Consider the following 13,617-nt stretch of genomic DNA (forward strand, 5'->3'; position numbering starts at 1 on the left):
ATTCCGACGGTTACAAGAGTTGAAGACTGCTGGTAGCTCAACGTACATAGCCATTTGGATGGAATCTCGTCTACAAGCATGGCACGACACTCGGGCTTCGGCTGGACTTGAGATTCAAACGCAACAAAGTCGGGTGGATCAAATGGAGGCCTTGGCTATCTTAGGGATGGCGAAGGATGACTTGGAGCGTTCACAAGTTGTGATATCCGGAAAATTGGAGATTCCATTAAAACTTTCACCTCCCACTGTGGTCGCCAGTTTGTTTTCAGCGAAAGCTGTTTCCATTGCAGATTCCATTAAAACTTCGATCGTTTACAAAGAATTACAATGAAAGTAAAAGAAAATACAACTCTCGAGAAAATAACACAGAAATTGTTTATCAACTCCTGCTTTTGTGGGACTTTGCCTGTGCCGGGAACGCTTTAGTTCGTGGACCACCGATTCGTAGATCGTGAGGTTGTTTAGTGATCTCTCCTTCGTTTATCGAAGTAAAGATTTGAAAATAAATATCTTATCGATGTAAGATGTTCGTTCTTCCAAAGATCAAGTCTGAGCTTAGATCTCTAGGATTCACCAAATGATGTTTGTCAAATGGTGAAAATTCTCTCTTTCTTTCTCAAAATCACCAAAGACTCAAGTCTCTTCTGCTCCAAAATGCTCTCTGTCTTTTACTTCGTGTTTAGGGAGGTATTTATAGGGGTCTCAGTGTACCACAGTTGAAACGGAGGCGAAACAACTACCCAAGTGTTTCCTCTTTGGCCGCTGCAGTATAGGCTGCAGTACAGTGAGCTTCAAAAAATCATCGAATAACTGCCTTATAACTGCCGCATCATCCTCTTGTAACAACCGCGACACCATAGGCTGCTTGGTCTGCCGCGCCTTAGCCGCGGCGCCTTGGTCTGCCGCGCCTTAGCCGCGGCGCCTTGGTCTGCCGCGCCTTAGCCGCGGCGCCTTGGTCTGCCGCGCTTCCATGTGTTGCCTGTTGATATGTATATTGTTTTTCTATGTTGTCTTGAGTGGTGTTTGGATGTCTATAAGCATTTTTTGACGCCTACAGGGACATGGAGACGACACCTCACATGTCCCATGTAGGGTCCCATGTTTTGGGTCCCTAATGTTTTTTTTTTGTTTACGCTCCTAGTTTGGGCTATGAGGAGCTTTGCTATAGGGACCCAAAATATGGGACCAACAGAGGGGACATGTGAGGTGTCTCCTTCCTATTGCATAATGAGCTGGCCATCATTAATGATGACCAACAGGAGAGACAATAGGGAAGACATGTGAAGTGTCTCTTCCTATTGCATAATAAGTTTGTAATCATTAATGATGGTCAGCTCATTATGCAATAGGAGGGAGACACATTATATGTCCGTTCTATTGGTCTCATATTTTGAGTCACTGCAGCAAAGCTCCTTGAGATCCACTAATGAGATTTTGTAAATTAAAAAACGTTGATTCTTTTGATCACATACCATCTCTCCACTTCTACTCTATGTAACATTAATTTTTAGGGGTTTAATTAGGTGGTACTTTGTGAAACACGAACTTTTAAGTCTCCTTTGATATTTTTCATATGTATTTGATAAAAAAATATCAAATAAGTTCTATTTTAAATTTTTGGTATACCCTAACTTTTGAAAAAAAAACAACCTTATAAGCTAACGAATAGAAGTTACGTTTGATCAAAAACATCACTGCTCTACTTAAACACTTTTTATAATATTTTTAGCATAAAAGTCAAAAAGTCACTATAAATTCCATTATAACTTATAAGCTTTGGAAGGAAAAAAAAACCCTCCCAAACACCCCTTGAATATCAAAGTATTAGGTACATATTTCACATGGATACATCTTTGAAGTACATGCGCAAATCAAACACTAACATCTCACTTTACTACATTACAAAGATTCACAAACCATAAGTTAGCAAGTGAACTTTTATTCGATAAGAGGCCCTTGATGTTGAAAATTTATTTAATATACGAGATCCTTCAAACCTCTCTACAAGAAACAAGAGATAAAAAAAATCAGATTTTGTTAATAGCACACATGCGCAGAAGAACTCTTAGGCAGCATCCATTTTGTCATTACTATTAGAAATTTTTGGATGAATATTTTGATTAGCTTATTAGGAATAGTAGTAGGGTTCAGTAGGTTAGCTGCATTCAGAGCCAACGAGGGGACAGCCTAGGGACAACTATATATCAATTTAGCATTATGTTGTAGATTAGCATAACAAAGTACTTTTTGTTATGATGCCTCATCTATTCCTTTATACAAAAGGGAGAACCATAGAATTACTGTTCATGCTACAGTAAATTGAACAGGAATTGATTGTGGAGCCCACTTCCTTCCACTGACATATTTCCCACAATTTTAAATCACAGCTAAAAATTTGAAATTCGAATCTCCCCCAATTTCAAATCATTGTTGTCATATATCTGTATCAGCTCAAAATTTAAATTTCAAAACACCCCCAATAATTCTCACCCCGACCCTCATTCGTCAGAGATAAAAAAATCGCCTCAAGAAATCATCGCAAACGATCTCTGCCTTCCGATCCCCGAGTATAGACAATCGCCGATCCCCAAACCTAAGCTCAAACGCCTCAAGAAATCATCATCGTCGTCCTCAGCAGCAGAAGCAGCAATCCCCGCTTGGAGTCTTCGATTTCTCCAATGCCGCTCTCTGTCTCTATTCATTAGATCCCCATTTCTAGGGTTTTTTTAGCCCCCGCAGATCGAAGCTCGATTCCCCCCCAGATGTCTTCGCTTGCGGCGTTCTCCTCTGGCTCCAGGGCTTCGGTCTCGAATCTCCTACGGAGCTCGAGGAGTGGAGTGATCGGAGTGCCTCTTAGGATTTTGGGGGGATCGAGAGCGATGAGTTTTGATTTGAGGAGGGGGAGGAGGGTGAATGTGATGGCCAAGATCGTGAAGAAGGGGAAGGTGAAGCACGAGATCGATCCCAATGCCAAGATCGTGAATTTTTTTTTATATTACTTACTATGCTACGAATTATTCTTTGAGCTTTTGATCTTACTCACAAACTTGAAAAGATAGCTTAATTTTGGTCTCATGGTTTGTAGGTACAAAAGATGGCTGCTGAAACTGGACTAGACTCCATAGATCAGGTCTTATCTCTTGAGTCTAAGTATGAGCAGGTAATTTTTATTTTTTATTTTTTATTTTTGAAAATTCTAAGCTCACTTTTTAGCAATTAGGATGCTTTCTTTTTTAAGAAAATAGCCGGTCCTTCTGTTCCTAAACTATAACAATTCAGAAAATAAGGGAGATGTATTGAAGCAGTTTCAGTAAATAAATACAAGAGGAACATCATATTCAATCGAAAAATTTACTTAAGAATAATTTGTTCAGCCTCGATAACAGAGGAGAGTCATCACAAATGCTAAGTCAAATATCTAGCCAAGCATCACAATCTATCTCTGATGACTTCCTACAATCGACTGAAAGAAAGAATCTAGATGAGCTACGTGAAATTCGAGAGGTAAAGTGAACAATAATACTTATTTTTAAATCTGTATTTTTTCATGTTCAATCTGTAGTCCTGTTTGAAAGTAATGACATTGATGGCAGTTTTTCAGAATCTTTTGCTTCCATTAGTGTTATTGCATGACTTCTAAACTATGGTAAAAGTTATCGTTTAATTCCAAACATCATGACCCATGAGTAAAATTAGCATATGCATCTATGTTACGTTGGCGACTATTATATACATTGAGAAAGAATATAATTGGTTTTAGAATGCTTGCAATAAGTGTAAGAGGAAGGCAAAGCCTGATGGGGGAAAATTTAGGTGTGACTATTGTCATGAATATGTGAAGGTGGTTGTGCCAACGTATTATAGTTCTAAAAAAATACAGGTATTATTAAGCTTTAGTTCCTTAATTTCTAAATGCAACAAAAACTGATGCAACAAAAACTGTTTTTTGAAAGGCATGTTTAAAGATCTATAAGACATTTTAATCTTAACTTTTTTTCGGTAGGGCCATGGAGAACAGCTGCAATCCCCAAACTATAGTAAATCTATGAAGCAGCTTGATAAAACTGAAAAGGTATTATCTTCAACATAATAACTCATTTGAGTATTAGTATTCGTTAATTATGGAAAATGACTTATCTTAAGTATATAACATGAACAATTTTAGAAGCTTATAGAATCTTTCTTGAGCACTTATAATTCAAATTAGGCTTACTGAACTTTGACTCCTTTAGTTTTAAATTCAACGATTATAGTTCTGAAAATAATTAGGTAGTATTCTACTTTGATTCTTTTTTTTTAAATGTAACAATTATATTTCTAAAAAAAGGGCAGGTATAAAATAGAGCTACTAAGACATGTTACTCTTAAATTTTTTTTGTAGGATATTGGAGAACAATTTCAGTCCCCAAACTACATATCTACGTTACATCTTAATGCCAAGTTGTCCTGTTATGTTACTACTTTGTTATTGTTTATTCAGGCACAAATGATGCTTTTAATGAAACCACAGGAATTAGATGCAACAAGAGGGTGCAAACTTTGAATGAGTCAAGGAACACCCATGAGTGATATTTCAAATGGTAAGTGTAAGACAATATTTTTTAGTTTTCCTGTTAGAAAAAAATGCATTACAAGAGAGAATATCTATTGAAGAGTTTACAAGTTTTATGAATTGTTAGTATGTGCAGCCTTATCAATTAAAGCTTAATCCACTTTTTTCCAGACTATTTTGTTATAACTCAATTAACATGTTTATTTGGAATAAATAAATCTTATAATTATCTATAACTTGCAGCTGGACATTCAGCTTAATCCACTTTTTTCCAGACTATTTTGTTATAACTCAATTAACATGTTTATTTGGAATAAATAAATCTTATAATTATCTATAACTTGCAGCTGGACATTTTATAAAAATTATTCGTACGTATTTTAACTGAAAACCAACAAAAATGTATGGAAAATAATGAAAATTTGTCCAATATGTGACGTCACACCATCAATTTTCTTTTACAAATTGTAAGTGAAGGGTTTGCTTTTATGATGTATTTTCAACTGCAGTTAGCCAGGTACAAATGGCAGGAATCAATATATGTGTTGTATGATGGACATGTTCTCAAAAATATATCACGATTGCCAACTTTTACATAGACTCATAAGTTAACTAGATAATAGGTCTAAATAGGGGTTCTGCAATATTTTCTCACACAAAAAACTCTGCAATAAGGGGACACATATTGCAGATTTATCAAAAACCCGATCAGTGCATATAAGTGTAGTTCAGTTAGAAAAGTTGAATTACTTACAACACATGCTAATATCATTGAAGTTGCAAAGATTGAGCCACCAAAGCCATCTTGGAACCCAATGGATACAGCAAGCGCTGTCACTGTCGCAGAATGGGATGATGGCATACCACCAGATCCGATAAGTTGCTTTGCATCCCAACGTTTTTCCTTGTACCTGCAAGTTAGGGGAAAGCATTAAAATCTTAGAGAAACGAGGGATTATACATGCATGTTAATTTCTTTATCATAAATATAATTGACTTCTTCAGAGCGAGATAAACATGACTGAAAACATGTTCTGCATATATAATATTCTCTTAAGACAAAGACGGAACTTTGATTTCAACTTGAAATTTAAGTTGAAAACTCAGAACCCAGAAATCTCATTTCTCTCTCAGTTTCAAGCAAGATAAATGAAAAGCTAGAAATTGGAACAGCAGCAGCTATTATTCGCAGAACAGAAATGGGATCAAGTCACATAAGTTAGTTCACTTTTCTTTTTCTTTTTCTGTGGGATATATGTTCAAAATTTTCCCGTATTCTTGACAAGAATATTCACAATACTAATGAGAAATTCATCAAAACTGCAAGATAACAGATGCACCACTCACATTAATCTATCCAAGAATGCATCCTCATGCCACTCAACACCCCCACATTAACAGAAAGGGGTTTTACCTAAACACTCCACAAATCAACCATATCTGCAAATTCACCACTCAAATCTAGATATTTGCTAATTGACCACCCTCAATCGTACCTTATCGAGTTAAAGCATACCCTAAAACTCATGTTAAGTAACATTCCTTGGGTATTCGTTAGTTGATTACCCGAGTCTTTCCACTTCCACCGTCCGAAAACTAACAAAGAAGTCAACTTCCGGAGTATTTTAACTCAACGTTGCAGAATTTCGTGTAAATTAGCAAGTATCTAGACATAGAGGGCAAATTTGCAAATATTGTTGTTTTGGGGGCAACGAATGTAAAAACCCTAATAATATTTAGATATCTTGAACGAATACGACGGCAAGAACGACAAAGCCCTAACCTATGAATTCAAGATCATTTCTTTACCCATTTCTCCAACCAATACCTCGATTCATGAACAAATTGGTACAGTATAACGAGAGGAGAAAGGAATTACCAAGAAGTGAAGAACTTGATGAGCTGAGCAATGGCGAAGGCCGCGAAAGCTGAGATCAGAGGGTAATTCTGTAATATCGCGAGAGATCCATAGGACGAAGACGCCGCCGGATCCGTCGAAGGAGAAGCTCCGCCATCGTTGAGCCCTCTCATCTCCCTCACTTTCTCTCTCTAAAACCTAAAAATGGCGATTATTTTCGCGGTCCTGGAGATGTGCCGGGCTTTATATAGTACGCGTTCGAGCCCCCTGCGAAATTTACATGGAAGTCCTTGTCGAATGTAAATATTGGTTTTGAGTCCTCTTGATATTCTATTTTTGTGTATGTTATTAGTGAAGAAGAACGTGCCGAAAAAGTGTAAGGATTGGATAAGTAAAGAGGTTTCCGTAATGTTTCTAGTAAAGTACGCAGAAGGTTCATGTTTGTACGGAACTAATAAATCATGAAACTCAAATGAAAGGCTCCGTCTTAATATGGGTCGTTAATCATATGCATATAGATCAAATAAAGGACAATAATTATTTGTAGGACTCATATCCGATGCATAAAGATTAAGAAAAAGTCGCATCAGAAACATTGCTCATCAACTAGGAAAAACGTGATTTTAACCGTGATAATTGGTCTGTACGCCAATGTTTTTATTCCCTCCAGATTCTCCATATGCTTGAAGCACGTAGTACAAATCATATCAGAACACTTTTCATATTCCATATCCCATATTCCAAATGTTCTGATGTCCGTCCATCAAATGACTTAAATATGATTTTATCTCGCTCGTAATTATTCACAATTTTTTCTTCTCGGTTTTGGTTAGTCTTCATTAACCTTCGTGCTTGTGAGGTTACTTGCCCAAATTTCCTTCTTTAAAGCACCATGAAAATTAGACGGTCACAAGTTTAATTGCTTACCTTGATAAATTTTGGAGCTATATTTAGGTTCATTATCAATAATCCTATTTATTTGATGTATTATAGATAAACATCTTGAACTTCATACTTTAAAAAAAAAATTACCAACCAAACACCACAAAATCCAAATATCTCATAACCCGACATTCAAATTGCAAGCAAAGATGAGCGTTGCATGGTTGGATTTCAAAGGTTTCGTAAAAAAGTGAATAAATGTGATAAACTGGTTTAAGCATATATTAGAAGAAGTAACACACTTGAAGGATTGAATATGAAAAGAAATTAGCACTTATGTTACAGTTATTAAACAAATATAACTTGGAAGGCATTCATAATTTGGATGAATAGAAATTTCTTACCTGGAGAGAATAAAACTGAGTCACTGGAAAAGGGGGAAAAAAACTTGAGTGTTGTTAATTTGGAATCTATTCCTTTATACAAAAGGGAGAACCAGAGAATCACTGTTCATGCTACAGTAAATTGAACAGTAATTGATTGTGGAGCCCACTTCCTTCCACTGACATATTTCCCACAATTTTAAATCACAGCTAAAAATTTGAAATTCGAATCTCCCCCAATTTCAAATCATTGTTGTCATATATCTGTATCAGCTCAAAATTTAAATTTCAAAACACCCCCAATAATTCTCACCCCGACCCTCATTCGTCAGAGATAAAAAAATCGCCTCAAGAAATCATCGCAAACGATCTCTGCCTTCCGATCCCCGAGTATAGACAATCGCCGATCCCCAAACCTAAGCTCAAACGCCTCAAGAAATCATCATCGTCGTCCTCAGCAGCAGAAGCAGCAATCCCCGCTTGGAGTCTTCGATTTCTCCAATGCCGCTCTCTGTCTCTATTCATTAGATCCCCATTTCTAGGGTTTTTTTAGCCCCCGCAGATCGAAGCTCGATTCCCCCCCAGATGTCTTCGCTTGCGGCGTTCTCCTCTGGCTCCAGGGCTTCGGTCTCGAATCTCCTACGGAGCTCGAGGAGTGGAGTGATCGGAGTGCCTCTTAGGATTTTGGGGGGATCGAGAGCGATGAGTTTTGATTTGAGGAGGGGGAGGAGGGTGAATGTGATGGCCAAGATCGTGAAGAAGGGGAAGGTGAAGCACGAGATCGATCCCAATGCCAAGATCGTGAATTTTTTTTTATATTACTTACTATGCTACGAATTATTCTTTGAGCTTTTGATCTTACTCACAAACTTGAAAAGATAGCTTAATTTTGGTCTCATGGTTTGTAGGTACAAAAGATGGCTGCTGAAACTGGACTAGACTCCATAGATCAGGTCTTATCTCTTGAGTCTAAGTATGAGCAGGTAATTTTTATTTTTTATTTTTTATTTTTGAAAATTCTAAGCTCACTTTTTAGCAATTAGGATGCTTTCTTTTTTAAGAAAATAGCCGGTCCTTCTGTTCCTAAACTATAACAATTCAGAAAATAAGGGAGATGTATTGAAACAGTTTCAGTAAATAAATGCAAGAGGAACATCATATTCAATCGAAAAATTTACTTAAGAATAATTTGTTCAGCCTCGATAACAGAGGAGAGTCATCACAAATGCTAAGTCAAATATCTAGCCAAGCATCACAATCTATCTCTGATGACTTCCTACAATCGACTGAAAGAAAGAATCTAGATGAGCTACGTGAAATTCGAGAGGTAAAGTGAACAATAATACTTATTTTTAAATCTGTATTTTTTCATGTTCAATCTGTAGTCCTGTTTGAAAGTAATGACATTGATGGCAGTTTTTCAGAATCTTTTGCTTCCATTAGTGTTATTGCATGACTTCTAAACTATGGTAAAAGTTATCGTTTAATTCCAAACATCATGACCCATGAGTAAAATTAGCATATGCATCTATGTTACGTTGGCGACTATTATATACATTGAGAAAGAATATAATTGGTTTTAGAATGCTTGCAATAAGTGTAAGAGGAAGGCAAAGCCTGATGGGGGAAAATTTAGGTGTGACTATTGTCATGAATATGTGAAGGTGGTTGTGCCAACGTATTATAGTTCTAAAAAAAATACAGGTATTATTAAGCTTTAGTTCCTTAATTTCTAAATGCAACAAAAACTGTTTTATGAAAGGCATGTTTAAGATCTACTAAGACATTTTAATCTTAACTTTTTTTCGGTAGGGCCATGGAGAACAGCTGCAATCCCCAAACTATAGTAAATCTATGAAGCGGCTTGATAAAACTGAAAAGGTATTATCTTCAACATAATAACTCATTTGAGTATTAGTATTCGTTAATTATGGAAAATGACTTATCTTAAGTATATAACATGAACAATTTTAGAAGCTTATAGAATCTTTCTTGAGCACTTATAATTCAAATTAGGCTTACTGAACTTTGACTCCTTTAGTTTTAAATTCAACGATTATAGTTCTGAAAATAATTAGGTAGTATTCTACTTTGATTCTTTTTTTTAAATGTAACAATTATATTTCTAAAAAAAGGGCAGGTATAAAATAGAGCTACTAAGACATGTTACTCTTAAATTTTTTTTGTAGGATATTGGAGAACAATTTCAGTCCCCAAACTACATATCTACGTTACATCTTAATGCCAAGTTGTCCTGTTATGTTACTACTTTGTTATTGTTTATTCAGGCACAAATGATGCTTTTAATGAAACCACAGGAATTAGATGCAACAAGAGGGTGCAAACTTTGAATGAGTCAAGGAACACCCATGAGTGATATTTCAAATGGTAAGTGTAAGACAATATTTTTTAGTTTTCCTGTTAGAAAAAAATGCATTACAAGAGAGAATATCTATTGAAGAGTTTACAAGTTTTATGAATTGTTAGTATGTGCAGCCTTATCAATTAAAGCTTAATCCACTTTTTTCCAGACTATTTTGTTATAACTCAATTAACATGTTTATTTGGAATAAATAAATCTTATAATTATCTATAACTTGCAGCTGGACATTCATTGCTACATTCGGCCAATTCTATTCTAAGGAATATTGGTGCCAACTCTAATTCATCGCCAAATCAGATAGGCATATTATCAAATTCCCCTAATGGACTCCTCAAGTGCTTTAGTGAACTTGACAGATGGATCAACTTCTGAAAATCAACTATATATGGATGGCAAGGGTGCAAATTGCTTTCAAATGAACCAAAGACAAGCTTTGAGAAACCATTAGTTTACTTAGCTTCTCAAGCAATGTATACTTTCCACTTGGTTACCTGAAAAATTGTTTTTGAGTGTTGTTATTCTAAAATTAGTCAATTTTGAGTTATTTATAGAGTTTGTATTCTATTTTTCCATTTGACATCCTTTTGGTTTATTTTGTTCTTGCAATTACAGAAGCTAGGACAACAGTTTCAACGACTCCAATATCTTTTACTTTTGTCCATGTTTTCAGTAAGATTCAAGGATCTACAATGGAATCAAGGATTTGTTTGCTTACTATTTCAATGAGAGACCCAATCCCAACTTAAGCAGCTCTTCAAATTTAAGGTTTAATTCTTACTCTCCTTTTGATTTTACTTCAGCCATTATCTTGCTTTTTGCAAAGCTTTTTCATCATTAAATATGTTTTTCAACTGCTCCACCACAGATTGATGGAAATGAAAGCACATTAAGTCTATTAATAAGACCGTGGATGTTTTAGTGGAGAGCTCAATGGACGCCTTAACACAAGCATCTCTTGAAAGCTAAGAAGCAATTCTCACTCTCTTTTTTATTTAATTTTTTTAAAAAGTCATAGCTTACTTTAGTTGGAGTAATGTAGCTAAGATTGGATTTATCTTGAACTTTAAATTTTGTTAATGCCATTTTGTTTAATATTGTATTTCTTAGAGATTGCCTTTGGGGTTTGCTTCGACACGTTTTCATAGAAAATGAGAATTGGTGAAGGATGTTGTCTTTCTACGCTCTTTTCACTCCGTCATGACCACATCTCTAAACAACTAAAATAGCATTCATTACTATATCATGTGACAAATTAACTTTGTCCTATATTATTATAGAAATATAATTTTACAACCACGTGCAATTTGAGCGGTTTAATCCAAAAATTAAAAATTAAAATAATTATTTCCACCTCCTCAAATGTCTTTTACCATTTGTTTGAAATTCAAATACAACCAAGGTAATGAATGCATCGATTCTCCCTCCAAACTCATGTTTCTCCCTCCAAGTACCCACTATTATACAATTACATTCATTACATTGATAATTCACTCAAGAAAATTAGCTCTCACTACATTAGGTAATTCGAAAAACTCTTCTTAAGTCTAGCCTTTGATATTATCTCCACTCTTATTTGCCATCTTTATTAAGAAATCTGACATTGAGTAAATCCAAGTAGTTTGTCATGTTGCCGTTGTCATGTTGCATGTTGCATGTTGCATGTTGCCTGATTGCAAAGCTTATATATATCAATGTCCTACAAAACAAGGAAAATCATTAGCAATAGTTTCTTGACATTGAGTAAATCATTTGACAATATAAACATAGATCACAACAGTGCCTCATGTATAGTCTTCATGTAATTAGTGCCTAATAAATGTTACCTAATAAATGTCTGGTATAGATCATGTAATAAGGAAGTATAGATTATTTCAACAGTACCTAATAAATGTCTGGTGTAAATCATGTAATAAGGAAGTACATATTATTTCATCAGTGCCTAATAAATGTTACCTAATAAATTTTACAATAGTGCCACATGTATAGTCTGCAAATAAATTTTTATAGATAGCATTCAAGTACAGATTATTTCACCGTTCACAATATCCTTTTAAGCATATAGTATCATGTTAACTGTTAAAAGTAACATGAAATTGAATTCCCATATTCTTGCACTATCTGATATTCAACTGCATATTTGATCATACTAATAATTTGATATTCAACTGCATATGACACTCACTGTCAAGGGACAATTAAACATAAAAAATTAACTTTGTTCCTTTCAGTGAACTATACTTACATAAAAATAATAATACTTATCTAAGAGGTACTAATTAGTGGGCTTATTTGTTTTATAATTACTAATACATGAATACTAAGTTATTATGAATATACTATCAAAGACATTGCAGGGATTGTGAAGGAAGTCTATCCGATAAGAGAGTACACAAATCTGGGAAAATGCCGACATGTAGGTCTATTAAACTAATAGATGAAGAGTAAGATTGTATTATAACTTGATGCGAAGTTCATAGACATAATTATTATTAACATGAATCATTGTTTCTTACATGGATAACGAGTGTATGGTCACATTATGGAATAAACTAGCAGTCGACTTTGACTCCAAATTTAAAGATCATGATACAAATAATGTTGTTATGGTGGTGACTGGGGTTTTAGTAAAAAACTTTAGAGGTAAAATTTAAATCAACGTCTATTATATATTTAACATTCAAAACTATAAATATGCATTAACCTTTGTATGCATGTATTGATACATAGGTTATAGTACGGTTTCATCAACGACAACAACAAAAGTGTACTTCAATAGTGAGGAATCAAGAGTCAAAAACTTACTACAAATGTGATAAGGTTACACTATACATTATTGTCACTTTGTGAAAAATAATGTCAAATTATTGAATTGTGAATTGTCTATATAACTGATAATAACTTATTGATTATACATGTAGGAATACTCACAGTGAGAACAACTTGCAGTTAGTGACTTCATCTGTCAATTTCTTCGATACTCAACCAGAATCAATAAAGGCTTCAGAAGCAACAATTTATGAAGTTGTATATTTCGATGCTCCAGGAAATTCACAGGTAATACAAATTTATCAAATTATTCAATTTATAACTTTATAATTGCTGACTACATGATAATACCAGCCCTTTAGAATAAATCGAGTGTCGTGAGAAATAAGTTTGTTTGATGCTTTCCACGTCTAAATAATCCAAGATCCCATTTAAGCCTGCAATTGTTTTATTTTAGGTTTTGCTCTTATTTCTCTTCTTTTTACTGGCTTTGTTTCTTTTTCCCCCTAATGATAAATATACGATATTATAATGTTTGTCTTTGAGGCACAATATAGTTAAGAGGTTAGTTTGCATTATTTTGTATGATGAAGTAAAATATGCATCAAGAGATAACTCCAAAAAAATTCATGATTGGTTGTCACTCAAGTGACTAACTCATGAATATATGTTATATTGAATGTAGAGTTTTGTTGCTATATTGTTTTATTAGGCCATTATGTGAGTTGGAGTAGTATTGTTATATTTGCACCATACAGTATTATTAGGTATCTATTTTCCAAATGCAACTCAT

The 13,617-nt window shown here is 34.7% G+C and overlaps 1 protein-coding gene across 1 annotated transcript; it reads right to left on the reverse strand.

Annotated features, from left to right (window-relative positions):
* Positions 5,013 to 6,638, reverse strand: LOC109824443 (uncharacterized membrane protein YuiD-like). Its single transcript, XM_020391040.1, has 2 exons — positions 6,432 to 6,638; positions 5,013 to 5,463 (listed from the first exon to the last, which is right to left on the reverse strand). Exons 1-2 carry the CDS (start codon positions 6,581 to 6,583, stop codon positions 5,178 to 5,180), a joined length of 438 nt encoding a protein of 145 aa, XP_020246629.1. The 5' UTR covers positions 6,584 to 6,638; the 3' UTR covers positions 5,013 to 5,177.

Source organism: Asparagus officinalis, chromosome 9 (assembly GCF_001876935.1).
Source record: "Asparagus officinalis chromosome 9, Aspof.V1, whole genome shotgun sequence".
NCBI classification, from domain to species: domain Eukaryota; kingdom Viridiplantae; phylum Streptophyta; class Magnoliopsida; order Asparagales; family Asparagaceae; genus Asparagus; species Asparagus officinalis.

Coding starts and splice junctions, on each gene's coding strand:
- LOC109824443 (XM_020391040.1), bottom strand. CDS start 6,583: ATGAGAGGGCTCAACGATGGCGGAGCTTCTCCTTCGACGGATCCGGCG. Junction 5,464..6,431: donor ATCAAGTTCTTCACTTCTTG/GTAATTCCTTTC, acceptor CCTAACTTGCAG/GTACAAGGAAAAACGTTGGG.